The 27,586-nt window shown below is 54.2% G+C and overlaps 7 protein-coding genes across 7 annotated transcripts; 3 read left to right on the plus strand and 4 right to left on the minus strand.

Moving 5' to 3' along the window:
- Positions 1-274: 274 nt before the first annotated feature.
- V2A60_003808 (uncharacterized protein) lies at positions 275-1,838 on the minus strand (the record flags this gene model as incomplete). The annotated part of the gene is made up of 4 exons (XM_083255134.1): positions 275-1,190; positions 1,244-1,476; positions 1,535-1,740; positions 1,811-1,838. The coding sequence occupies 4 exons, from the start codon at positions 1,836-1,838 to the stop codon at positions 275-277; spliced, it is 1,383 nt and encodes a 460-aa protein (XP_083111260.1).
- A 1,687-nt stretch (positions 1,839-3,525) lies between these two features.
- On the plus strand, positions 3,526-4,210 carry V2A60_003809 (uncharacterized protein; the record flags this gene model as incomplete). The annotated part of the gene is made up of 3 exons (XM_083255135.1): positions 3,526-3,743; positions 3,811-3,899; positions 4,002-4,210. 3 exons carry the CDS (start codon positions 3,526-3,528, stop codon positions 4,208-4,210), a joined length of 516 nt encoding a protein of 171 aa, XP_083111261.1.
- Positions 4,211-7,373: 3,163 nt separating this feature from the next.
- On the plus strand, positions 7,374-8,759 carry V2A60_003810 (interferon-related developmental regulator-domain-containing protein; the record flags this gene model as incomplete). Its single annotated transcript, XM_083255136.1, has 1 exon — positions 7,374-8,759. The coding sequence occupies one exon, from the start codon at positions 7,374-7,376 to the stop codon at positions 8,757-8,759; it is 1,386 nt and encodes a 461-aa protein (XP_083111262.1).
- Positions 8,760-9,199: 440 nt separating this feature from the next.
- Positions 9,200-12,231, minus strand: V2A60_003811 (beta-glucosidase; the record flags this gene model as incomplete). The annotated part of the gene is made up of 6 exons (XM_083255137.1): positions 9,200-10,595; positions 10,666-10,962; positions 11,026-11,129; positions 11,297-11,519; positions 11,716-11,974; positions 12,087-12,231. The coding sequence occupies 6 exons, from the start codon at positions 12,229-12,231 to the stop codon at positions 9,200-9,202; spliced, it is 2,424 nt and encodes an 807-aa protein (XP_083111263.1).
- Positions 12,232-13,897: 1,666 nt separating this feature from the next.
- Positions 13,898-15,499, minus strand: V2A60_003812 (guanine nucleotide binding protein, alpha subunit; the record flags this gene model as incomplete). The annotated part of the gene is made up of 5 exons (XM_083255138.1): positions 13,898-14,242; positions 14,326-14,584; positions 14,729-14,814; positions 14,967-15,151; positions 15,385-15,499. The coding sequence occupies 5 exons, from the start codon at positions 15,497-15,499 to the stop codon at positions 13,898-13,900; spliced, it is 990 nt and encodes a 329-aa protein (XP_083111264.1).
- A 7,216-nt stretch (positions 15,500-22,715) lies between these two features.
- V2A60_003813 (spermidine synthase) lies at positions 22,716-24,247 on the plus strand (the record flags this gene model as incomplete). Its single annotated transcript, XM_083255139.1, has 4 exons — positions 22,716-22,746; positions 22,960-23,288; positions 23,371-23,611; positions 23,970-24,247. The coding sequence occupies 4 exons, from the start codon at positions 22,716-22,718 to the stop codon at positions 24,245-24,247; spliced, it is 879 nt and encodes a 292-aa protein (XP_083111265.1).
- Positions 24,248-24,494: 247 nt separating this feature from the next.
- Positions 24,495-25,637, minus strand: V2A60_003814 (carbon-nitrogen hydrolase; the record flags this gene model as incomplete). The annotated part of the gene is made up of 1 exon (XM_083255140.1): positions 24,495-25,637. The coding sequence occupies one exon, from the start codon at positions 25,635-25,637 to the stop codon at positions 24,495-24,497; it is 1,143 nt and encodes a 380-aa protein (XP_083111266.1).
- Positions 25,638-27,586: the final 1,949 nt, after the last annotated feature.

The following is a 27,586-nucleotide window of genomic DNA, read 5'->3' on the forward strand; positions in this document are numbered from 1 at the left end:
CGTGACGAATAAACTGAAGAAGAAGCCAGGTATAGGGGAATTCCCAAAACTGAGAGCGGTAACTAATCATACCCATTCCAAAAACTCACCCGAACATCCTCCAAAATCAATAGCGCTACCTCTGAATCACATAAGAAAGACAATGATATACCTAAGCAAAACAATATAGCAGAGAAAATTCATCATCGCAAAGAGAAAGAAAGAAAGAAAGTAACAGCAAGTCCGTCAAAATAGACACCAGCGCTCAGCTATCTGTAACCGACAAGGCAAAATATCAAAAGGTCGGAGCTGTCGCGATAAGGGCCGTCATTACGGCTATTCCTCCGATAGCCATGATCCCAACGTACTCCGCAGCAGTTTTGACTCGTTTATACGAAGCGGCTACATTAGCCTCGATCGCCATGTCTTGTGGTAAAGCCTCAGGAGGTAAATTAGTAGATTGAATGGGCTGAGATTCACGCGGACCCGAGTCCGAAATCTCATCAGCTTTCCGTTTCCTCGAGATATTCTCGGTCATGGCCTCTTGTTCTTTAGTAGCATCGTTGATCAGGTTTTCTTTTTCTGGCTGGAATTCGAGTGGCGTAATCGCATGTTGAAGATGTAGTTTGTTTTGCTCTCTCGCAATAAAATACTCCAGCTTGCCAGATAACTCGCCGAGTGATTTGGCTCTTGTTATCATGAGTGGCGTTATCTCTGAGCTGGCAGACAGATGCTGGTCCTCGGAGAGTGGCCCATCCATTCCCGGCACATTGTTGTAGGTTGTGCCGGGACTGACACCGTGTTTAACTTGTAATGCAGGAGCAAAGCCGTCGCTTGGCAGAGTGACTGACACGTCATCTAGAGTACCTAACTCCAAATCGTCGAGCTCGACCGTATTAAGCGTATAGTCGGTGTTGCGGGCAGCTGATTTAGAGTTGTCTGACAGAGGGCTGCTCGAACTAGGCAGGTTATCCTCGGAAATCAAGTCTGGCTCAGAAGTGAGGTCGATAGGGTCTGTCGTGTCGAAGCCGCGGAATTCTACGAGGTCTAGACTATTTTCAGCGAGAATAGCAGCGCCCGTCTGGAGAGTTGGGTCGTCGCCGCTATCGTCAATGCTGCTAAACGCAGCGTGACTATCCATATCATCTTCAAAGTCCATATCTTCAGACTCGCTATCGTCGGGTACTTGGAATACGGTGGGTTGAGGCAATCTATACCGTGTTAGCATTCGAGCGCCATCCAGTGAGGCCAGGCGTTTGCTTACGTAGCCTCATCTGTAGGCGGGTTGCCAGTTTCTACCGCGGCCTGTTGGCCAGGTTGGGCGAATTCCAAACCAACTCTCATCGTACACTGCGGAAACACTTCGTGGCCACGGTCGATGGAAATGCCAAATTTGAGTAGGTCACCATTGTGTAAGGCCTGGGACTGGCCTCGGCGTAGTTTAATATCGTTGTGAAAGGTTCCATGTAAAGAGCCGACATCTCGAATGAATACTGTCTGAAGACGGGTTAACAAAGAAAATGAAAAACAAAGAAAAAGAGAACGCATAACGTACTTGGCTTTGCGAGTCCAATTTCAGCTCGGCATGCTGTCGCGACATGACAGGAGCGTCGATCCAGGCATTATACATTCGAGATTCTAGTGTAGAACTACGCTTTGAAGCTCGTCCGATAGAAAGCGAGCTTCGTTGGTTCGACAAGAGTAGCCTGCGCTGCGGAAATGTCAAGGCTGTCGGAGCGAGGCACGAGAGCGTGACGATGACTATGATTGTGTAAGCGTGAGCGGGGTGTCATTTAGTAGGAGCGCTTGTTTTGGGTTGTAACGAGCCTACCTTCGCCTTCTGATAGTGCTCCAGGCATGGTGGTTCGATTTTTAGATCACTTGACGAGACGTGAGGGAGGATGGTTTGTTGGTTGTTTGCTTGCTAAGGGCTCGACGTCGGTCGGGCTACGAGCGTACGCAGCAGTGACAGCGGCAGCGGCGGAGACGATTGTTAATTTAGGAAGGAGCGTCTTCAAGGACTCCGTTGACTCCGTGGAAAGACGCCCACCTTGATACAGCACTTGAAAAGGAATAGAAAGGCAGTTGAAAGCGAGGAAGTGAGGCGTGATTGCGTGTGAAAGTGATGGCGAAGTTGAAGACGCGGGTGGGGCAAGAGTGAGGGTATCGATGGCCACGACTCCACGCACGGCTCCACGCACAGTGTCACAAGGCCAAACTCTAGGCACCCGTAGGCCCGTTAGGTAGTCATTTAGTAGTGTATCAGTAGCAGCCCCGCCGCTTAGCGCGGGGTCAAACACGTACTGTGCGGCATGAGAGACGAGGGGTCACGAAAGAGAACGTCAAGTCTATCAAACGCTTATTTTCCTACATAAATCGCAAAAAGATCATGTTCGAGCTTACCAACCGTAGACTCGAGTACATCTTGCTATTGACTGACTCTATTTGATTTGTTCTACTGGCTGAGATTGTGGCAAGTACAAACGCACTATCGCAAGGGCCTCACCCACTGATAGTGCAGCATGCCATTCCTAGTACCACCCAATTATGGGTACGTCACTTATCGAGGACCTGGAGAGTCATCCATTACGGTGCCCCTGTTGCCATGGAAAAAACGTGAATCGCAAAACATGAGCAAAAAGTAGCAACTACGTTGTCATGCAACCCTCCTGTTTAAACAACCAAGTACAACGTGCGACGGCTAGTCTTGCGAGGAAAAGCAGGCTGGCCATGAAATGCCCCAAGCCTGGTACCGGCCTGCCTGGGTAAATACCATGTGCTGTTCGGCACTGTTAGCATATCCTGCATTTCGCGACACACGGACCTTTGTTCGTTACATTTTACAACGACACGACAACGACATGCCAACTAAAGCATGTCTGTTGGCGGCCGCGACGGCTCTGAGCTGTGGCCCGGGCACGCCACGGTTGGTGAATCTATTTTACTCGGGTGAGGCATCCTAAACCACCAAAATCCTGCTCTCTATATACTGCAATCGCCGTCCGCCATATTGCACCGAACCAAGCAGCCAGCATGGCGAGGCTTTGCGGCTTTGCGGCTTTGCGGATTATCAGTGCCAGCCCAGCCTTGCGATTCCAAAGTCCACCCTTCTCCGATTCCGAATTAATGATAAAAAAATCCAATAGTGTACAGAGCTAAAGCCTCTATACCATAGCAAGAGAAAAAACCATCTACGTCTATTTCTAGCCAAGTACGCCGGCCTTGGCTCCTGCAGTTCAGACTGATTCTCTTCGGCCACTTATCTATACCATGGCCCTGAATCAGCAGACCGAGTCGCTCCAACCCGCCAACAAAACTAGGACTATAATTCTTACTGGAGCCAAGGGCGGATTAGGCTCAGCGGTTGCATCTCACCTTTCTCGTTCGGAATGTTCATCTCTTCACCGTGTTTATACCGTTCGCGATCGAGCCCATGCGACAGCGTTGAAGCGAATCCTCGAAACAAGTCAGATCAACAAGAAAAAGGACAAAGGATCAGCCTTGAATTTAGATCACTTACCTCATGTACGGCAATTTGCGGCAGACATGAACGCTCGCGTCGCCGAGGGCAAGTTACCACCTGTTCGAGCGCTGGTGTTAAACGCCGGCTTTCAAGAGCACACTACGCAAACAAAGACCGAAGACGGATTCGACATGGCATTTCAGGTCAACTACCTTTCCCAAGTTTTGCTCGTGCTTTTGCTTCTCCAGAGCATGGACAAGCAGAGCGGTCACATATCAGCGATTGGAAGCTGGCTTCACGAGTAAGACTGGCGCAAAACAGTGGGCAACCGTCGCACATATCTTGCTAGCTAATGAGATTCATATCAGCCCCGAAGATCGACGATTCGATGGGAAAGCTGTGTATCCAGACCAATACAGGCCACTGCTCAGGGATGGGGTCGAGCCGCTGGCGCGTGGTGCGTTGGGGGGGGTGAAGACGCCATGGCCGGGAGGCGACGCTATGGCGCTTCTAAGCTGTGCCTAACAATTGCAATGTGAGTAATTCTATAGCCGAATAGAGCCTAATCTCCTAATACTTACGCCTCGTCTGCGCGAGATGCTAGAACTTCAGCGACGGCTCAACAGTGACTCCGCGCTACAAGCTATCCAAGTCATCGTTCTCGATCCCGGAGCTATGCCTTCCAACATCATACGACGCGCCTCCTTTTTTGAGCGCATCATCATCAACTACATTGCTAGAAGCGCTCTGGCGCCCATCATGACTTAGATGTGGCCAAACGGCCAGCTGCGAACGACGGCCAAGTCTGCGTCGGACGTCCTACGGGCACTTTTTCATAACAGTCACACCAGAGGAGCGTACCTCAATGGATCAGAGCGAGCGATCCCTAGTGCGCAGGCTATGGACTTGAAAATTGGATCGCAACTATGGCAGGCAAGCGTTGCTATGGCTGGGCTGGTTGCGGGTGATGCTGTGCTGTCGAGTTGGCCATAAAAGCTACGCCATGTCCATTGTTCTGCTCAGGTCGGAAGAGATATCTCAGCTGAGTTTCATACCATGATGTATGCCTAGCAGACGACAGCTTGTATCATAAATTCCACACGTTGCTTGCGATTTTTGAAAATATGACTGTGTGTCCTTCGCTGCAGGATTCGTCACCTGTTGCGTCTCCGGTGGCGAATCCTTTTACGTTCCGTTAGCAGTAAAGCTGCGAGAAGCCGAGCCGACTCCTAGTTCCCCAGGTCTGACCTCGAATAGGCAGAGAATGAAAAATGAATGCCGTCAAGAGTAAGCCAAGAACAGTAGGGTTCGTATAATCCGCAGAGGGAAAACCATTATATAAAGAGCGACGCCGTCGTCTGCGCTGTGGCCATCGGCCTACCGCTCCTCATTCATCTTTCGCCATCAAAGAAGGTATACTCATCTCTGGAAGTCCAAGTTTATCTTGGAGTCTTTTAGAGATGCGCCCAACTCTCATTGCCGCCTTTCTCTTTTCTGCCTCTGGGTTAGTGACATCATGGCAAACCTAGACAGACGATGGCGGAAATTTTCTTCATTGTCTTTGCGATAGCCGATGCTACTCTTCTGTTCAGTGTATTTGCAGCGTATTTTGTACTCGAAAAATAGGCCGGCGCAAGCCTTTCCGTAAAAGGTCGCCCCTCCGCTGGTTGTACTGAAGGTTGTCCAGAGCTTGCAAGTGCCAAGCGGACCTTGACGCCACTTCTAGATGCTGTGGGAGCGCGCCAGTCACTTGTGGCAGAGTAAGTGACCAACGAACTAGATGTCGCTTTTGCATAGTATTTATTCGAACTTGGCTGACTGAGACTTGTTCGGGATAGTGTCAAGTTGGCGATCACGCTTCCTCCAAACAGGGTTTATCATCTGCTGCCCTCTACAGTTAGTCGACTGTATATCGGGTGCTAACCGCCATGGTCATGCTGCAACAGATAGGTCCTCGCGGAAAATTTGAGCTTTTTCTATCATAGAATGAGGTTTCAATGCGGCTGTACGGGGCGAAGCCGCCATAGGTAAGGTGCCCAACCTCAATCGTCAACTTGGCAACACCCCAAAGCGCGATGTAGTCATGTGGACTTGGTGCATGCGCACATCGAGTGTGGGCTGCGAGATGAGGTTGATGGGTAAACTGCTGGGTAGTAAGTGTAGATTAGAGAGCCTGTGGCTTGCACTAGACTGCCAGGAGCGCGGGAATGCGACGCTGTGCCTGCAGTGTGCATGGTCAACACACTCGTTGGGGCTACACCGTAACTTTGGCGTGCATGACCTGCGATGTGGAATTGAGGGTTAGGCACGGAGAAGATGTTGCTTTTGGATGCTAGTAACTGGGCTTCGTTGTCGCGAGGCCTGCTCCCCGCGCGACTTGACAACGGGAGGGCTTGTTTACTTGTAGCCGTTGAGCTCCATGATGGCAAGCAGCCTGTAGGGGAGGCTCAGCAGGAGTAGCGGCTACCTCTGTCTTAGACTCGATGCGAGAGATGCACATGAACAGGGACAAGTGACCGAGCACATGCCGCAGCGATAGGATGAGCGGTCGGGATGTGGATGATGGATGGGCGAGTTATTCAGTAGGAGGAAGGATGGGGACGGCATGGACGGGCAGACGGGCACGGGTAGCGGGCGTGGCGGGATGGATAAGACAATTCAAGGTGGGGTGCGTGCGGGTCAAATCGGATTTGGCGGGGTAAGGCCGCTCCCATTCCGGAGTAAGTAGTAGGTACCTACCATACGCACCTATATACCTAGCTGTCTCTAAGTAGCCTCTACTTACTAGTAGGTAGGTATAGTACCTACGCGGGAGGGGGGTGTTTTCTGACATAGCCCCTACAGCGTCTCCCGTTTGCAATGTCTCCTTGCTGTCTAGTAACACTGTCAAGTTGCTCAGATATGTCAGAATAAATTCATATTGACTCCTACACGTGCTAGATGCTCTGACAGTCTCACTAGACAGTAAAAAGACATTTTTTACGTGATAGCGTATTATTACTATGTTAAAAAACACCCCTCGCGCGCGTAGGTAGGTACCCAAGGTATGTAGGACGTCCTAAGTATGACATGGCAACTCACTGTTGTGTGTGTAAAGTACGGTCTGCCCAGGCGTTTCTGCCCAGGCGTTACTATTCATGCAGTCAGTTGAAGCTACGTATTCTCACAATATTCCATATAAAATCCGACCTGAAAATCTCAGGCCGTGATACCGATGCTGGCCCAACACCCAACGCATGCACTACTTACCCGCAACCCTGCTGTACATCAGTTTGACAAATGCACTGTAATGGCGCATCCACCACTGGCTCTAGCGCCGAGCGCCAGCCTGCTTGCCTGCCTGCCTTTTCTAGGCTGCCAGCTGCTCACCTGCTAAAATCCCAAGTCAACGTCATGGGTCGCTGCCCTATCTTGCCAAAAACCCACACACGCCGCCACAGCCCGCCACACGGCATTTTGCCATTCAACCGACCATGGCATTTCTTCCTTGATTTTCTCTGCGCGCACCTCATAACCTGCATCCTCCCTACTACCTGTTTTGTTTCCCTCTTTCGATAAGAACCCCCCCGGCCGCAGCAACTACCTCGTCGCCGTTGCCCGTCTGTCCCCATTCTCATCATCCATCATAATTCCACATGCGCCGAGCACCTACGATATTCTCGCCACACACCGTCTCGGATCGATAGCCCCTCCAGAGACCTTCCCCCTCCCCCACAACACTATCAACCCACGATACTGGAAGACAAACTTGCGCGACGTCATAAACCTGACCCTTTGAACCCGGAGTCGTCCCGATACGTCCCCCCCCTTCTGCGCGCTCTCTGCACACCAAGAAAGAAGCGGCCCGCAAGGTGCAAAGGAACGGAGCAGTTCTCTCCGGCCCATCCCCCGCCTTAGGCTCGCGCACGCCTGCGCACAAAACACCGCCACCATGAACCACGCCAGAGTCAAGGCCCTCAAGGGCAACAAGACCGTCTCCCGCAAGGCCGTCAAGTCTGGGCGTGCCTCGGGCGCCGTCACGCCTCAAGGGTCCGGCTCCCCGATGGCCTCTCTGCTGACCTCGCCCACGCACTCGACCACGCACAGCCGTCCGGCCTCGGACAGCGACTCGGACGGCAGCGACTTTGACCTCGACGACATGATGTCGAGCATCCACTCGGCCGACTCCCTCGAGACGCCCGGCGACGACGGCGCGACGGGCCCGGCGCTCGACACGGACGCGCTCCTCCAGGCCATCCAGGACCGCAAGCACAACAACACGGAGCTCCGCGAGCAGTACCTCGACGCCTTTGTCCGGTTCATGCGCACCCGCTACTCCGAGGACACGCACCTCTGGCTCGACGGCGCGGCCGCGTCGCTCACCGACGCCTTCCTCAAGGGCGCTAACCGCGGCGACTCGCCGCGCGAGCGCCTGCTCAGCCTGCAGTCGTACTGCATCACGCTCGGCACGGTCGAGGACATGGAGGTGTACGAGGGCGCCGCGCGGGCGCTCCGGCAGATCCTCCTTGACGAGGACGACGACGCCTGCCGCGTGTGGGCGCTCCACGCCCTCGCCATGAGCGTGCTGTACGGCGGCGGCGCCGAGGACGCCGCGCTCGAGACCATGGAGTACCTCGTCGACATTGTCCAGACCGACGGCGAGAGCGTCGAGGCCCACGACAACGCCGCCGTCGTCGCCGCGGCGCTGCTCGCCTGGGGCTTCGTCGCCGCCCACGTCGACGACTACTCGGACTACGCCGACGCCGCCATCGACGCCCTGACCGACCAGCTCGACAGCTCCGACGTCGAGGTGCAGTCCAACGCCGCCATGTGCGTCGCCCTCGTCTACGAGTCCTCCAAGGCCCACGAGGCCGAGACGGGCAAGCCCTTCCAGCTGCAGTACGACCCCCAGCGCCTCGTCGGCCGCATCGCCGAGCTCGCCCGCCTCAGCGCCAAGTCGACCTCGCGCCGCTCCCGCCGCGAGCTCCGCGAGGCCCTCACCAGCGTCGTCACCTCGCTCGAGCGCGGCGTCGGCCCCTACTACTCCACCGCCCTCTACATGCCCGAAAAGGACGAGCGCGTGCCCCCCGCCCAGCGCACCGACGACGGCCGCGCCGAGTACGGCTACCGCTACAAGCTGCGCCTCCAGAACAGGGCCGCCCGCGTCGACACCTGGTCGCTCTACTTTCGCGTCACCCTCATGAAGCTGCTCTTCCGCGGCGGCCTCGACAAGCACATGTTTGTCAACCCCGTCGTGTCCGAGTGCCTGGAGGACGCCAACTTTACGCAGGAATACACGGCCGATGATGCGAAAAGAGCTCGCAAGAAGAAGGAATGAAAAGAAAAAAAAAACCCCATTTCCTCATCTTCTCACATCCCCCACCCCATGTGATGACGCCATGGGCGTGGGAAAGTTTGTCCTTCCGACGCTTGGATAGCATTTTGTCATTTCTGGCTGTTGCGTCTACCTTTCCTTTGCGTTTTTTTCTCTCTCGGGCTGGGTTTAACAATAGAACATGCATACAGATATATATATACACGAGGCGTTGTCATGGCTGGGAAAACAGTCGGATTTTCCCGGGTTGCTTTTTTTGCGCGTCTTGCTTATACGAGTGATAATATGGCACTCATCGTCTACCTAAATTAGCACTAAATAGAGTCATGAGTACAGGTTTGCCGACTTGACGAAGAGAGAATATATTCATTATCGATTCTTAGACTATGAATGCTCTCCCTACACGGTTGACACCGAAGAAAAAAGTCAAACCCGTAGCTTGGCTAAATCTCCAGGGACGCTTTGAGAGGTAGGTCCCTGCTGCTCGTGCCAACCTCAATTGTGTACGTGCCGCGCCGGAGCTGCCACTTTTGCGCCTCGACGCTCCACACGCTGAGGTCCCGGCGCGTCAAGGCAAAGGTGGCCGTCCTGGTCTCTCCGGGCTGCAGGTGCACTTTGTCGTAGCCGCGAAGTTGGCGTACCGGCGCGCCGCCGCCAGGAATACCGACGTACAGTTGTACCACCTCGGCGCCGGCGTGCGCGGTGCCTGTGTTGCGCACATCCGCCGTGACGGTGACGAGGTTGTCCCAGAGATCGGCGGGCCCGCCAGGGATCACGGCTCCCGTGGGATGCTCGTCCCGGGTGTTGCCGCCGTCGACGCGACGGACGGCGACGTTGGACAGACTAAAGGTTGTGTAGCTCAAGCCAAAGCCGAACTCGAACCGCGGCGTGATACTCTCCTTGTCAAAGTGGCGATAGTCCGTGTACACGCCTTCGGTAAAGTTGGACTGCGGAAAGAGGCGGAAGCGCCCGCCGTCGCCATCTTCATTCTCGGGCTTGCTGGGCCGCAACGCGGGATAGTCAGTCTCCTTCCTGGCGAGCGTGTAGGGCAGCTTGCCGGAGGGGTTGGCCTCGCCGTAGAGCAGGGAGACGAGCGCCGGACCAGACTCCTGGCCGGGCAGGTGGGCAAACACGACGGCCGTGACGTTTTCGTGCTCGATGAAGGCGTCAACGACGCGCGGGCCCGCGTTGTGCAGCACGACAATGGTCCTGGCGCAGCGGCCGGCGACGGCCCGGACGAGGTCGTCGGTGTACGAGTCCAGCAGCGCGGGACGGTCGTACGCCTCACAGGCAAAGGCGTTGCCAAAAACGACGCACGCGTCCGAGGCTGGATCCACGACGGGGAACGGCGAGGCAAAATCGTTGAATAGCGCGGTGCCGTCGCGGTGTGCGCGCATCTTGAGGGCCTCAAATGGTGAGACGGCGTTGGCTGGGGTGGTGGCGCCGGAACCGCAGCCGCTAAACAGCGTGCCGTTGATGCCAATGGCTGGCACTTTGCTAGAGTTGCTCACGGCGGCGGAGACGGCCTCGTTGGCGTCGATAGTGTTGGCGCCCAGCTGCCACTGTAAAAGCTTGATGCCACCGCCAGGGGCGGACGAGTCGGGCGTCTTGGCTGAGTAGCCAAATGCGGAGAGAAGCCGCGGCTTCCCGAGCGGAAGCGTGTTTTTGGTGTTCTTGACCAGAACGTGACCTTCGACGGCGCCATCGAGAAGGACAGGGCTCGCCGCGGGGTCACGGGCGTCGACAATCTTGTGTGGCTGGGTCACGTCCTTGGGCACTCCGAAGCCTGGGTTGGGAAACGCCTCGTCTTGTTTGAAGTGATACCAGGTGGTGAGAATTCTGGGCTCAAACATGAGTACATGATATTCTGAGTTTTCTGGGACTTTGGGAGAAAGCAAAAGACACGAACCTTGTCGCCATGTCGTCGATTCTCGACTCTGGAACGGAACCATTCTTGACTGACTCGACGAGTTTGTCTCCCCAGAACGAGCCAGGGTCAGGCATGGCCATGTCCATGCCCGCCAGGGCACCAGCGTAGCCAGTGTGCTGGGCTCCCCAGTCAGAGACGACGAATCCTTGGAAGCCTAGCTCCGTCTTGAGAAAGCCGTTCATGGTTTTGCTGTTGGCGCAGCCGTACGAGTTGTTGATGCGCTGATAGGAACACATGATGTTGCCGGAGCCAGCGTGGACAGCATCTTGAAAGGGCCTGCGTTGAGAAGGAATTTGGTATTAGTAGAGGGAGAAGGCAGATGTTCAATTTCTTGCATACCAGAGATACAGCTCGTGCATTGTCTTGTCGTCAATATTGGATGACACGGACTGAACGTCGCCGGTTGGATTTCTGTTGGTTTCTTGCTCGTTCCCGACAAAATGCTGCAAAGCCGAAAGAGGAATTGTTAGAAGCGACCTATAGAGCTTTCATGCCTAGGATGGAAGAAGGGGAGGATTCTATATATATATGTAGAGAGAGAGAGAGAGAGAGAGAGAGAGAGAGAGAGAGAGAGAGAGAGAGAGAGAGAGAGGGAGGGAGAGGATCGCACCTTTGTACTGGTAATGACGCCCTGGCCTTGGACGCCGACAATGGTCTGCGCAGCCAAGGAGCCGGACAGGTACGGATCCGCGGCAAAGCCCTCCCAGTTGCGGCCGCTGAGAGCGACGCGCCACGCGGGCCCGACGACGGGACCGAGCAGGACGTTGACGCCCTTTTTCTTGAACTCGTCGGCCATGGCGGCGCCTCTGCGGGCAGTCAAGTCTTTGTTCCAGCTGTTATCGTTTTTTGGTCCACGTTTGTTGACCGCGTGGTTAGCGACCTGAAATGCAGAAAAAAAAAGCCAAAACCAACGAGGAAAGAAGGTGATACTTCGCTCGCAGCAAGAAAATAACAAGAGAGCGAATAGAGCAAAAGAGAGAGAGAGAGAGGGAGAGAGGAGGGGGTTTTCATGTCAAAACACACACACACCTAGCTCCGACGTGAACACCGCTGGGAAACGAGCTCACAAAGTCGGTTGCGCGCAGGCCCTGGCCGGCATCGCTCAGACACATGCCGGGGAAGCCGAGCCGGGAGATGTTGGCGACGTTGCCGGAGCAGCCATTGTCGACGCCGGACGCGCCGCCGGTGAGGCTGACCTTTTCCTCGAGCGTCATGCGGGACACGAGGTCCCTGGCCTTTGCGAAGGCGTCTGCCCAAACACGGCCGCCCGCGGTGGTTGCCAGCTCCGCTGCTCCCCCGCCGCCGCCCCGGTCACGGCAAAGTTAGCACATCAAGAATATTCTTCTTCCCGTTCTCCTTTCCGTAGGCTCTTGCTTGGACAGATTGTAGGGAGAGCTTACGGGACGGGTAGACGGGTGGCGACTGGCCGTAAAAGTACGTGTCGTTGGCAATGGCATCGCTCGAAGCGGACGCGGCAGCAGTGGCGGCAGCAGCAGCAGCAAAAGCCAGACCGGCCGCAGCACAGATAGAGCTCGCTGCAACCATTACCTTGGTCTGTCTGTCTTGTCTGTTTGGCTAGCTACCGTTTTGCGCCTTTGGTGGCGGTTCGAAAGCTGTTTAACGCGATGTATGGAGATGTACACGCGATGCTTTCTCCCCCCCGGATCGGTGCGGCGACGAAATGGGTCAATGACAATAGGCAGTAGCGAAGGGGGGCGGGGGCCGAAATTGTTGCAGCTTTGGGAAATACAAGCAGCAAGCTATCTAGCTATGTACCACGAGAAGCAGCTACGAGGGAAAGTTCCCTACCTACCTAGGTTAAGCTCCAACTGACCAACCGACTAGTTACTTGGCAGCTTGGCTTTTGGCACTTGACCCCTCCCTTGTCGACTCCCTCCCGCCTCCGCCTGGGGACTAACGATGACAGTTCGATTTTGCGGGGAAAAAAAGACAAGGATGCGTGTGTGTGTGTCTCTCTCTGTCGGGGCGCTTTGGGGGCCAAACAAGAACCAAAGGAAATAAAAAAAAATAAACAGAAAAGGAACTAATGAAAGAAATAGAAGATAAAAAAGAACAAGTACCGGGGGGAGGGATGTATTCGGGTGGTATTAATGTGGCCGAATTGGAACTTGTACCCCCCATTATCAAGTACAGCTTCCTTGGGGGCGGGCGGCCTATGCCGATTGCGTCCCCACCTGGGGGCTGGCTCATCGTCTTGCCCATTGCTGGAAGCCAGATTCTTTTTTTTTTTAATCTTTTCGGCTGGTCCCATTTCTTATCAGACAGATCCAAATATGCGGGCAAAATCTGCTTGCCTGCCTACCTTGGCTCATCATCCTGGACCGAAGCAAAGTGGGCTTGTGAGCTGTACATGTGAAGCTCGCGTCGCCTCCCAAATTCGTCGTCAGTCGTCGACTACATCTTGTCGGTCCTTTCTTCTTCTTCTTCTTCTTCTTCTTCTTCTCCTTTTTATCACAGACTCTGGCAGCGCGCTCGGCAGAGGCAAGTGCTGTGGCTCTGTTCCCTTGAGTCTTGCGTCCAAATTTGTCCCAGGGCCTTTACACTGATTGACAACGATAACGAGGCTGATGGACAAATGTATTCAAGTGAAACAATAGACCACGAGATTACGAGACCAAAAAGTAATAGGGCCAAGAGCGTGACGGCGCCACCGAAAAAAAAAGGTTAAAAAAAAAACATTCCACGTAGAAAAGTAACGCTCAGACAAAAATTGTAGAAAAAAATTGTAAACAAGAAAGTTTAAAAAGAACATTCAAAACTCTTGTGACCCGTCAACTCAAATGTACTTCCACAAACAAAAAGAAAACGGGCGGACCGTCCTTATCAATCCATCTCTGGGTATCACCATAAATAAAAGGCTCCTTTTTGTCATTTGGTATTTTTTTCGGCGCCGTCCTTGCCGAAACAGAATCGAGTCGCTTTCCTTCCTCTTCTTGTTTCCGCCATGGGCATCCGGTCCGTCATTGCGGTATTGAATAAAGGGAGAGAAAAGAAAAAGTCGCCGATGAAAGGCGTACGTAGTATGCAAGGCCGTAACAATACCATAATCATACATGAGATTCATCCACGTGGATGCAACGCCTCAAGCACCGGCCTGTTGCATCGGACGAGGCAAAATGAAACAAGAAAAGCAATTGCGGCAAAGAAAAAAAGAAAGAAAAAGAAAGCCGGCAGCAGCTGCGACTCCCGCTTATAGTATCAGCTGCTTCAGGTTGCGCTGTATTATCATGTCCTGCACAGAGCCCATTGTAATTTTGAGCAGGTTGGTGTCGGTAGCGTTGGTGAAGTGGCCGTATATCTCCTTTTCCGGATTACGGCTCAAGGCCTTGAACTTGTCCAGAAAGTACTTGCTGGCGGCTTTGTAGTCGTCCGTCGGGCCGTGGTAGTCGGTGAAGCCGTATTTGCTAATGGGGCTACGCGGCAGCTTCTCACGGAATAGGTCCATCTTGTTGAGAAAGAGAATCATGGACGACCGCGTGAACCAGTGCGAGTTGGCTATCGACTCCCACAGCATCAGGGCCTCGTTCATTTGGTTCTGCAGTCACGCGTTAGTCAATGGATCGGGATCCCTGCATGAGTATAGCGCGCAGGGAAGCTCAAGGCATGCGCGTCACATACCCCATCCTTGTCCTCTACCAGGCACTGGTCGTAACCGCTAATGGCGACGAGAAAGAGTAGGCAGTTGACGTTTTCGAAACAGTGAATCCACTTTTTCCGCTCAGACCGTTGACCGCCAACGTCAAACATGCGGTATGTCAGCTGGCCGAGGTCGAAGGTGGTTTCTGTGATGCCAGTAGTTCGTAGTCGCGAGCGTAGGAGATCCTGGTCGTTGGGAACGTAGCCGTCGGCCCAGATGCGGTCAATATCCTCGACGAAGCTGGTTCACATTAGTATTTGCGCTACACAGCCACAGCAAGAAGACGCGCGGCATTCGGGATACACAACTTACTATGCTAGGTTGTCGTGGAGCGCATATTCGTTGCCCTTGGCAATGGCCCTTTTCACACCGCTGTCTTGCCACAGGATCTTGATGGGTTCCAGGTAGTCTTGGGGGGGCTTTTCTTCGGGGCTGATTTCGTGATCGACAAGGATGCGGGCCATGTATTTCTACAGGTATCGTCAGCCGTGTCTCTGTAAGCGTGGACTGCAGCTCCGTGTGCCACATGTGACTGGTGCTTTTGTGCGCGAGCTGAGCAATGCAGAAAAAACGTGGCATGCAGCGGCGGCCAGGTTGCGTCAGAGGTGGCGGGGGATCTTACCTCATTATCAGGGTTGTCGAATTCGTAGTTGAGCTCCGACATGGCCTCATGAATGGTACGGAAGGACTGGACGATATTGCTGAAAACGACTGGTTTCCAGTCGAGTCGCTCGCTTTTGCTGAAACCCTGAGAGTAGATGAGCTTCATCTGTTTTAGAATAGTCGATTTTCCGGATTCTCCGGCCCCTATAAATTGTACATATATTAATCGCTGCGAGTCAGAGGTAGGAGAAGGGGTTTCGAGAAGCTCGCGAGGATTTGGGAGAGCAGAGCGCCCCGACTCCGGCGCAAATGGGCTGAGCTGCAGGCGAGGCAGGCTGGGGCTGGTGCGTAGGCAAAGTACGAGTTGAGGATGGGAAAATTATGGGAGAAGGGGTGAGGCGATTGGGAGGCTGGCGTTGAGTAAGCATCGAACTCACCAAGAAGTAAAAGTTTGACCTCCTTGGACATGCGACGTTCATCCTGACGGATCATGCGATCGAGCTCGCGGGAGCGAGCCTCGCCACTGTCGCTTTTGCGACTGCCGAAGCACATTTCGGCACAGGTCAGGGTAGGAAGCACCCGTCCACAGCCAAGACGGCTACAAGACCTATCGGAGGGATTGGAAGCGGGCGCCAGTTTCGCGGATGAGCTGGCTGGCTGGCGGGCTGGCGGGCGGGCGGACGGGTGGGCGGCGGGCGGGCGAGCTTGTGTGGAATTGCGGCCTGCGGGGTCCGGCGACGAGGGCAAATGCGACGGGGGCGACGAGGACGAGGCGAGAGGAGATGATGGACAAGACGACGACTCGATAGGGCGGGAGTGTGACGAGGGGTCGCGTTTATATGAAGCTGGTATGGTGGGCGACGACGGCTTGCGGCATAGAGAAGAACCGGTGAGGCGGTTGAAGTGGAGGGTATTGAGTTGGCGAGTTGAAAAGGCAGGGCTCAAGGACAAAAAGGCGTAACCGAGAAGCGCGAATTGAGGAATTGACGGGTAGTAGCAGCACGAGATGGCAAGGGAGGGGAGTGAGCTGGTTGTGGCAAGACAAAGTAAAGTCTGGCCGAGGCGCGGCGCAAGTGTCTGGAGACTTTTTTTCTTTTCTTTTTTTGGGGGGGTGTGTCTGCGCGTTTTCTCTTTCTCGGCTTAGCAGAAGCTGGTGGTGGTAATAACCAAGGTACCTTAGTACTAGGTAGGTAGGTAGGTAGTTAGTGGTTAGGCTCCAGTGGTGTTGAGGAATGAATAACCAAACGATTGACTGGCGGCAGTACCAGCCTTGAACTCAGCCAATGATGAGAGGTGTGAGAAAAAAAAATACCGAAGCTGTACTGAGGCATATGAAAGAAGAGGCACGCGAATAGTAGGGAAAAAAAAGAGAGAGGCAGAGAGTGAGAGAGCGAGAAGCAGCTGACCCTGGTTTGGTAGGGGTACTGGTACTGATAGAAGAGAGTGGACGGGGGGTGGCTGCCAGGGTCCTCAACGCTGTACACTTGCAGATTCTAGATCAGGAGTAATCTATAAGTAAGTGAGTACGGAGTACTCCATACAGAGGAACAGATAAGTATGTACTACGTAGGTAGTCAAACAGTACTAGGAGTCAGTAGTAGGTATATGCAAGTGCCCAAAGGCAGCAAAACCTGGCAAGGTGCCCCCTAAGCCGGCGGACCAAACCCAAAGCTGACTTTGGAGTCGGCTGTCTGTCTGTATAGGTAATAGTTACCGAGTTAATAATTAATTAACAAAAAAAAAAAAAAATAGAAAGAGAGAGCGTGAGAGAGAAAAGAGGATGAAGGGCCCCAGCAGTCTGGTTTCCGTCTAGCGGCCCTGGGAAATGGCGGGTAGCGGGGCCGAGCATCCCAGAGACAGCGTGTGTTGGGTAGCATCGAGCACGGAGCACAATCGCACTACCAGTACCACAGGTCCGCACCAGCACGACGTAAAAATGGAATTCAGAATAGCTTGATGATGAGATGATTGATGCATCATGCTCCGGGTGCGGCGGTTTAAAATTTTGCATCATTCTTGCCCCTCTGCTTCAATTCATTCTAATAGTAGGTACAGATGACCTAGGACAGGTAGGAAGGTACCTAGGAACTTACCTAAGTGCTCCGTAGGCGTTGGCAAAATGCACTGTACTTAGCGGGGATAAAAGCAAGGTACTTATAGAAGGAGGGCAAAAACGGGGGGGGAGCGGCAAATTTAGAGAAAGAGAGACAGAGACAGAGAGACGCAGAGAGAAAGAAGCAAGAGATATTTCAGTTCAATCGAGGACCTTTTCTTCTGTCCCCTCTCTCCTTCTTTCTTTCTTTTGTCCTCTGCTTCATTTTTTATCCAGCCTCGGCCAGGGCTTACTGAGTACACACTTACTGGTATTCCTTGCTGAGCATAGCCTTTATTATACCAGGGGCATGAGAGCGGGACGGCAGCGGGCCTAGGGGCTTATTACTCAATTGGTACTACCTACCGGCCAGTACGGAGTACTTATCAGTACAAGGCCCTCCTCTAGTTAGGATCAGTACTTACCAAGGTAACCAGGCCGTGTCAGACAGAGCCCTGCCGAATCATCTGCGGTATACGGAGTACTGGTAAGCACCTATCACTTGGAACAGCATTGACTGATTTTATGCTATTAGTATAACTATACGTTACCAGGCCTGGCTCGTGCCCAGGTTTGAGTTCTTTTGAACTATGGAACCCGTCTCGACCTCTGCCGACTTTCTGGCTCGCTTGCTTGTATTATTGAAACAGGTAATCGGTATGTACCGTGAGGTATTCCTCCTACTTACTTGCTGATTGCCACGACTACAAATCTCCTCGGTCCAACTGACCAGTCCCATCACATGATTCGCCGGCTCAGCGATCTTTGATGACGGCCCCCCAGCTCAAAACCCAGTCGCCCCAAGTCAATGCGGTCGGTCGGCTGTAACCCCATCTCCGGACATGCAGCATATAAGTTAAGTATAACAGGGCTCAAAAAGTAGGTACCTACCTGATGATCAACTAGTTAGCCTTTAGCTGGTGAACTAGTTGGCCATCTCAAACGTGCCGCCCTGGATTTGCCAAGGATTGCATAGGATTGCCCTACCTAGTTCATCCTTCCCGGGCAGGCTGCTAACGCCAAGAAAGAAAGAAAAAACCTCCTGCTTTTAACACGGGACGAGGAGTCGAACCCCCATACCCGCCTTCCCCTGGCAGGGTGCTCAGGCTACATAGTAGACACCCGTACGAGACGTGCCTATCAAGTACTCGGTAAGCAACTGCTCAGTACCTGGTCCCCCTGCTGGTTGAGTCAATGCCTGCCTGCGTGCCCGTCTGGCTGATGTCTATATAGCTCGTCTGCAGTCTGCAATCTTGAAAACAGTCTCACGTCTTGGACTGGGCAGGAGAAAGAGGAGAAGGAAAAAAGAAGGAAAAAAAAAAGGCCAACTGGATAATAGCATCTAATAAAAGCTCATTCGAAAGCCACGCTACGAAAAGCCAGCCACCCAGTCAGCCAAACTACTTAGTACCACGCACTTGTGCGCGTCCACCGCCGCCTCCGCCTCCGCCGCCCCTCATCAGCCCTGCTTCTGCAAAGCCTCAAACAAGCTCTTGCTCCGCATCTGCACCACCCACATCATGCAAATTATATTGATGCCAAATCCTGCCAACCAGTCCAGTGGCTTGACTTCTCGAACCAGCCGTGTTCCTTCTCTTTTGCATAGCATTTTCCGATTCGCGACCCCCAACGCTGCGTGGTACAGTGGTACCTTGATATACTCGACACACACTGGGCCACCTGACTGGCCCCCGTTTGGCCACCTTCGTGTCGTTGATGCCACGTACTTTGGTCCCATGGCCGGAACAAGACCATCAATACCACCATCTGTTTTCCATCCCCATCATCGCCCTATAGCTGCACGCTACATGCCGCTCTGAACGCAGTATACTCGTGCGCTAGATACTCTGAGACCATCGTCAGCTTCCGTCGCTGTTTGTTCCAAAGAAGCTAACCTTTTCGCCCTCCTAGGCTCCTACGACGCTGTCCCTGGCGATGCTGCCCCGCCTTTGCTCTACCGGCTTGGCTTCAGGGCACCCTTCGACAGCAATGCCAGTCTGATAATCCGTGCATCACCAAGCATGTCACATTACAAACACAACGACACCTTCCAAGCCAAGGTATGGCTGGTCTGCAAGAATTCCGCCTCCAGAGTTCGTCACTCCAGCTAGTAAAACGCCCTCCGTTTCGCGGCTGGCGTCACCTGTGGTCCGTCCTCCCGCCTTCCCGCCTCCCGCCGCCGCCGCCACCACGGCCCGCCCGCTCTCGCTCGCCCACTCGCCGCCATTTCGCAATAATAAGCCGGCCTCTCTCTCTCCATCCTGGTTAGTTGTGGTGGGAGGCCGCTCTTTGCGCTGTACACGTTTTACGTCAAAGCGGCTGCCGCCCCCATCAACCCGCATCTACTGATCTGCCGTGTATGCAATGCGCCCTAGTTATCCAAGTAGACCGGACCCTAACTATCTCAGTCTCTAGCCAGGATGCACATGTACACATGCCACATGGTAGCGCTTCTCGATGGTAATTTGTATATCCCCCAGATGGCCCGTGGTGAGACATGCAGTAGTTATGGGGCCTGCATGTCACCAATGAGTCAATGACCATGGCATCGGGGCAGCCATTGCGATGACTGGAGGGCTGGGTGCAACGCCGCAACGCCCCCAAATCGCTGCACCATTTGTTCACTGGCGCGCGCTCGCTGGTACATAGTCCACAGCACTTCGTATGTGCCTTGTTTCTCCCAGCGCCCGACCTCTTTCGCGGTGGGTGCCTGTTCGGGACAACCCCAGTTTATAAGTAGTGATTTGCCCTTGGCTTGATGAAGCGCACCGTTTGAGAGACTTCATGGACAGCCCCAGAAGTTAAGCTTGCTCAGGACTTTCTGCATGCCAGTATCCGTACTCGTGCGTACGCCCATCAACGCCGAGAGCTCAGCGGGCGTTTATTTCTCTCTCCAACCCTCGACAGCTTGCGCACTTGAAAACGTTGGTCCCAACTTGCGGCAGCGCCAGCCCTCCTATCCAGAACTCGAGAGACGTTCAATAACGCTAAAAACGGCAGCATTTGCAGCTGTGGAACCCCAAACAAAGGCAACAAGGCAGCACGGACAAGGGGGGGGGCAACTCCAGCAAGTCAAGGATGCTGCAATTTTCAAGAAACGCTGTGAAATGTGCCGCTGTGGGTCAAGAGTCGGTTGAGGTCTGTGATGATCCGTACTTGATTAATTGCGCTGCATCCTTTGAGTAACAAATATGGGGTACATTGGATGTTCCGGCCCAACAGACTGTTGCCCGTTGAAACGCGGCGGTACATCCAAGCCCATTACCTCGTCGATCGTGACCCTGAACCCCTTCGGGGGGAAGGGAGGGGGGCGGTTGACGGCTTTGCAGCCTCGAGCCAAGCAGCCAAGCCAAATCACTCGTTTCGTGGATGCGCGCACGGTCTTTGATGTCTACAGTCTGTCTTGCATTGTACCACGAGCATCACATATCATATATCCTGCATGCCACGGCGCTGCTGCACAACACGGCATTGCCCGGCCAGATTTGGCAAAGCAAGCCAGCTCCCTCTCCACGAGGTCTTGCTTACTGGCACCAAGTATCGCGCGTTGCCCCTGATGGCGCTTCTTTCAGCTTCTTTCCAAAGCCAACCCGCTCAACCCATTTCGTCCTGTATGCTCGCTCCGTCAGCTGCGCATTCCGTTACAAAAAAAAACAATCTCTTGGCCCCAACTATGCACTAATGAAAGGAACATCTGACTACCGCTTACGTTTCCTCATTGTTACGTTCAAAAGATGAAATCTTACCCCATCGCTTTGAGAAGAATCATGGTAGACTGGAACGACTCGGGATGCCGAGTAAAAACCGTTCTGCCCCGAAGGAGAAACAGGCGATAGCCACGCACAATGGGGTTTACCGCACAATCGGGACGGGGGCATGGTGTGTTCAGTCCCCTTGTTCAGCAAGGCTCCTCCCTTCCCAAAAGCACATCAGAAGCAATGATATGGATTGTCTCACTCTCTCACCAAGCCCCCCCCCCCCCCCCCCCTGCAAGCATATCAACAGCAATGATATGGATTGTCTCACTCACCAAGCCTACCCATCTGCATACATAGCGCTCCTTCCCAGGGGCAGGAGGGTGCATATCAAGCAAGGGCTTTTCATGCACAAAAACGTGAACATCAGCTGTAATGCACAGCACTCATTGCATACGAAACAGTACTGTAGTGAGCAAAAAAAAAAATTTTTGGAAAAACGGAAATCCGTCTTCATGAATGACAAAAAATGAAGAGGATGTTTAAAATTGCGCGAGTCGGATTGACAGCGTTCTTTTTTTTCCTGTCCGCCGAGTTACATTGGTTTGCTGCGCGCTGCAAGAGGACTTATACGGCTCTTGCGTGCGTCTCCAGCTCGCGCTCTTACTCATCAGTCGTGGAAGCGGGAAGGGGAATCACAGAGGGAAACTTGGCTTGGCAGTATCAAGGACAAAGGGGGCAACCGCGCCAGACTGCAGCAGACATTGACTGGCACTGGCTAGGCTCCCGCTCCGTCACCAACGAGCTGCTTGGCCGTTCCAGAAAGCCCAAGTTTGGCACTTCAAGTCGTGTCAAGTGGCTGTTAGTGCGGGGACTGCGATGTGCATAGACCTCGAGCAAGGAAAAGTGAGGCGTTCTTAGGATGTAGCAGCACACAACCTGCCCACCCTTGTTGTTTTCAACTGCTGCGGTCAAGTAGTATTGCGGCGGATCGAGTTGGAATTGGCGACGCTACGCAAACGAGAGCCGTATGTAGTAGATGAGCGGCATCATGGCTCTAGGTACTCCGCAGCGAATAGCGATACGAGCTCATAGCTGGATTCCCGTTCAATGTTTATGCCGATGGGAAAGCTTTAGTCATTTGCCAGTTGGCATTGCGACAAAGGAGCTTGTTACACTCCATGTAATGCTGCAAGGTGGTAGAATTTGAAATACCTGGCATGTCAACAAGTTGGGAACATCGGTCGACTTGCGTCGTCTTTATATCCTTTCTCTCTGTCCTTCCCCTCGTCTCTCTTGGTCATGCGGCTCGTCTTCCGATTGGCTCTCGGCAGGACAGCGGATGCGGCCGCAGTGTCAAAGATGTGCGACGATCTGCGCCCCCCGTCCCCTTCCGGCGAGAGGCCGCACATATCAATCAGCCAAGCACTATTGTATCAGATTATATCGGACTGAAAGGGAGAAGAAATCTGAGGAGTCTGTTTTGGGAGGGGGGGCGCGGGCGGGAGGACTGTCGGGCGGGTTGGTGGGATGGAGATGGCGACGAGAAGGGCGACGCTCCGAGGCAGTGAGCTAGAACCTCGGCGAGTACCTCGAAAATTATGGCTGCTGCTCACGTCCATTTAACATATAAGAGGATGCCATCTGACAAGAATCTCTCGAAATTTCCTCTTCTGGGCAATATTGTTCACGCCGCTCCGCGGGCTCCCGTAAAGCTGGGTGATGCCCCGCCAAATGACGGTGGTGGTGCCCAAATTTTTTTTCCCGCCCTTCTTTTGCAGTTTTTATTGGTACCCCGCCAGACTGTCATTGGGCCTCTATCGACCTACACACGAGCCAAGCACTCATGAGGAAAACTTTTGCAGCTCGACTTTCGGCGCGCCATTTCTCAATTCCTTTTCCTTCACCATCACGTTTTCCTTCTTCTCCTTCTTTATTACAGCCGAATTGGTCCTCTCCGGCCCTTTTACACACATACAAAATGTCTGAGATTACTCACCCTACCATCAAGGGTACGTTTTTTTTTTTGCTACCTGCAAATATCAGAAAAAAAAATGAAGTGGCTTTGACCCCGCCGTTGCTACCCCTCCTCGTCATGACAGGAGGAGGGAGAACAAGACGAGCGAAGCCATTGCAATACTTGAACAGGAGGGGAGGAAAAAAGAGAAAGAAACGAAACTAAAAAGTCTGCAATCATTGAATTGTTGCATTGCTAATATGCCCAGATGGCTGGTTCCGCGAAATCTCCAACATGTGGCCCGGCCAGGCCATGACTCTCAAGGTCGAGAAGGTGCTGCACCACGAAAAGTCCAAGTACCAGGACGTGCTCGTCTTCAAGTCGACCGACTACGGCCACGTCCTCGTCCTCGACAACGTCATCCAGTGCACCGAGCGCGACGAGTTCTCCTACCAGGAGATGATCACCCACCTCGCCATGAACTCGCACCCCAACCCCAAGAAGGTGCTCGTCATTGGCGGCGGCGACGGCGGTGTCCTCCGCGAGGTCGTCAAGCACGACTGCGTCGAGGAGGCCATTCTCTGCGACATTGACGAGGTAAACTTTTCCGCTTCGTCTCAAGCTCCGCGCTTCTCCCTCGTCGTCATGGAGCCAAGACTGACACCGATTCTGAAATTAGGCTGTCCCCCGCGTCTCCAAGCAGTTCCTGCCCGAGATGGCTTCCGGCCTCACCCACAGCAAGAGCACCGTCCACATCGGCGACGGCTTCAAGTTCCTCAACGACTACAAGAACAGCTTCGACGTCATCATCACCGACTCTTCCGACCCCGAAGGCCCCGCTGAGAGTCTCTTCCAGAAGCCCTACTTCCAGCTCCTCCACGACGCCCTCCGCGAGGGCGGCGTCATCACCACTCAAGGTTGTATGTCTCATATTTATCAGCGGAAAAGTCGAGGCGCGCGTTCTTGATGATGGGCATGGGCGACAGCGACGAGATCTATTCCTTTTTTTTCCCTTTCTTTTCCAGAAACCTCGTCCGTCATGACTGACTGCTGGGGGACTGTATGTCCGCCCTGTTGGCTGTCTTCCCCTGCTCCTAGAGTCGCGCGTCCACAAGCAAGTGCTCTACTTTTCCAGACCCCTACTCGCCACTCGGTAGTTCCGTCATGGCAGGAACTCTCTTTCCTGAGACTTTGTTCCAAATTTCACATTCGGTCATCTTTTGGACTCTCATTGTTTACTCCGGCTGCCGCTAACATGATTTTGTCTCCTTTTCACAGCCGAGAACCAGTGGCTTCACCTCGCCCTCATCACTCAGCTCAAGAAGGACTGCAAGGAAATCTTCCCCGTCGTCGAATACGCCTACACCACCATCCCCACCTACCCCTCGGGCCAGATCGGCTTCATGGTCTGCTGCAAGGACGCCTCCCGCGACGTCAAGGTGCCCGTCCGCTCCTGGACTCCCGCCGAGGAGGAGGCCAAGTGCCGCTACTATAACGCCGAGATTCACAAGGCCAGCTTTGTCCTGCCCAACTTTGCCAAGAAGGCCCTGCAATAGGTGCGGTCTTTGTTCGGGAACATGGTCAGCGCCGGCGAAAATAGTGTGGTGAAAAGAAGAAATATACCATCAAAACGATATGAAAATTTAGCCCAAAAGTCATTCAGACATGAGGCAATATATAACGATAAAAGTTTGGCCTTGATAGGCTCCATTTTTCAAGGCAATTAAACTTGCAGTAATGCTATGCTATGTTCCGTGCGCCACATACACTGTGAATTGTTCCCTCTGCTTGGCTTTTTTTTTCCTACTGCTTCTTCTGAGCTACATCCGGATATACGTCAAACCGTCGTTGCGTGCGCAGCGGAATGTTCTTGCGCGCTTCCTCAATCTCGTCGCTGACAAGCTCCGCGCTGATGATGGCCTCGGTCTCCTGCGCCTCGGCCAGGATCTTGGCCATGGGGCTCACGACCATGGAGTGGCCCCAGGCGTGGTAGCCGGCGTCCATGTCGCGGGCGGGGCTGCAGACGGCGACGTAGATTTGGTTGTCGACGGCGCGGGCGCGCGCCAGCAGCTCCCAGTGCAGGGCGCCGGTGGTGAGGTTGAAGGCGCCCGGGTAGACGAGGGCGAAGGCGCCGCGGCGGGCCGCCACCGTCGCCAGCTCCGGGAAGCGCACGTCGTAGCAGATGGCGACGGCGATGGTGCCGTACCCGGGCAGGTCGACGAGCGTGAGCGCGTCGCCGGCCGTCAGCACCTCGGACTCGCGAAAGGTGATCTTGCCGGGTATGTCAATGTCGAAGAGGTGGACCTTGCGGTGCGCGGCCAGCAGCGCGCCGTCGGGCCCAAACGTCAGGCTCGTGTTGTAGAGGGCGTCGCCGTCGCGCTCCGGGATCGAGCCCCCGACGAGGAAGACGCCGTTGTCGCGCGCCATGGCGGCGAGGGCGTGGTACGAGGGCGCCCGGTCGACGGAAGGCGGAGACGACGACGGCGACGGCGACGACACGGACGGCCCCAGCTCCTCGGCGTACGTCGGAAAGAAGCTCGTGCCGTACGGCGAGTTGAAGCACTCGGGCAGCACGACAATCTTGGCGCCCGTCGACGACGCGGCCCGGCGGACCTGCTCGGCAGCGTGCTCGAGGTTGGCCGTCTTGTCGGCGCCCGAGGCCAGCTGCACGCAGGCAATGGTGACGCGCGGGACTTGGAGCACCGGGCTCGGCGTGTACGACGCGGCCATGGCGCGGGCGGCGGATGTAGAGAAGGGCCTGCGGATTGGAAGGCGGCTGGTGTTGTTGTCGTTGCACCGGGGAGCTGCGGAGGCGGAGGCGGCGGCGGCGGCGGCGGTGGTGGTAGCTGGGAGACGGTGGGCGGTTGGGGCGCCGGCGAGGAAGACGCTACTACCCTTGCTGCTGCTGAGTCTGGAGGAGATGCAACGCAGGAGAGGTCTGTTCATGCTCAGACTCTGCGGGGGAATTCGCGATGAGGTCGGGTGCAGGGGTGAGGGGGAGGGGGAGGAAGACGGATGTTGGAAGGCGCGGGGTTGGAGCAGGGGTGGAGGAGGAGGGAGGGACGCTGCGGAGACAAGCGAACAGCTTTTGCGGACAGCAAATGCCGAGCGACCGCCGCTGCTCAGAGGGGCGGGTAGGCCGTCGGTGAGGCGGGCGTCGGCGGCCAAGCAAGGCCCGCGGCGGATCTGGAAACCGGAGAGGTTGCTTACTCGCTACCGTTTGTAGAATAGTTGAATTGAAACGCCATTTGCGGTTTCGTGCGCAGTGCTCAACCATTCATGACAGGGCAAGTCCACCCGGGGGAAAGGGGGGTATCTAAATGGGCCCGGTATTATGCCACTTTAGCAATGCTGTCTGTCACAAGAAGCACCACGCTGTGGGAATTGGAAAAGGCATGAAAGGGTCGCTCGTACGTTGAAGTTGAAGAACCCTGTTCCCTGCCGAATAGTACCCTGGTCAACTTGTGATGATAAAGAGCCGGCCGTACATAGCTGAGCAATGACGCAAGCGGGAAGCTGCGCTGATCCTGTCATGCGGGTATACTGACCCCCCTCGCACCCCTCTGAATTGTTTAACGCGGAAAAAATTCATGATTGGCGAGCTGTAGATTGGAAGCCGAGGCATCGTGGTCAAACCAATTGTGGCGGTGGGTTTGCTGCTGTCAAAAACAGGGCCTCTTGGAAAGAAAAAAACCTTATTTTCCCATTCCCCTATTGACACTCTCCTACGCTCCTTTTAGTTCATCACCGCTTTCTGGGTCGGCCTGACGAGCAATGTAGTATGGATTGCCGGTTCCTATTCTGACGCTTTTCCTCTCGGTATTCTCGAAAAAGCCCGCCGCCGGTCAAGAACTGCCCGATACTCTCATGGGCGTATTCACCCTGCAATGGTTTGTACGTCTGCTTGATAGTTGACCGAAAAGGCTCCGCCGAGGTGCCAGCAATCGGAGAGACTCGATTCTATATTCCTATAATTGGCCGGTTGTACTGCACATGGACTCGTGGGGGAACCTTGCCACCCCGTTTCTGGCCGCCAGAGAACATACTGCGCTTGCTGTTCCACTGCCACCACCAGGCAGCCTATTAATAAGTCTGAGTCATACTGGTATTCCTCCTGGCAACTGTAAAGTTTTGGACAAGTGCCGACACTGAAGTTGGAGTATGGAGTTCGAGGCGGCTTGACTCCGACTGCGGAAGCCCCCCCGGCCGCTTCCCTCCGCTTATAGCTCGCTACGGGAGAGGCTTGAAGCTTTGCCATTGGCGTCTCTCATATACCTCCGCATTGCCTTGCTTCCTATCAGACGTCTTGGACCAGAAACGCAAATATATATTCGTTGATCAAGCGACCTTTCAAAGAGTTGGTGGGGGAGAGTGCTGCGCTAGGATAATTCTCTAACACACGCATGCGAGTAGCTTCCCATGTGAAACAACCCAGCAGCCGTTGCAGCGCGTGATCTTCATCGTCTTCTGGAGTCGATATTAAACTTTCCAATGCAACACGGGGATTCCCAGCTTCCCACCAAAGAAAAAAAAAGAGAAAAAAATCCGTCGTCGGCGACCCGGTGTGCTATCAGAAAGGCTCACATATCTGGATGCTACCCTACCTCAACAGGGTAGGCCACTAGTCAAGGTAATAAGCAGGCAGCTACCTGTCGGGCCGGCCATCGGCCGCCCGCTGCAGGGACCCGTTTACAGATGGGAAAAAGCAACCATGCGTCGGAGAGCCATGACGTGTTTCTTCTTCTATAGCCCGTTCCAGGTCAAGTGGCCGTTTGGCGGAACCTCTTGGTGCGGCGGAATTCGGCGGAAGTCGAGAAACGAAAGGAACGGTTTCGGAAGGGCCTCCCAATGGCCCGAAAAAAAGAAAAAAAAAAGGGATTAAATCTAAACTATGC

This window comes from Cordyceps javanica, chromosome 2, assembly GCF_051103115.1.
Source record: "Cordyceps javanica chromosome 2, complete sequence".
NCBI lineage: Eukaryota > Fungi > Ascomycota > Sordariomycetes > Hypocreales > Cordycipitaceae > Cordyceps > Cordyceps javanica.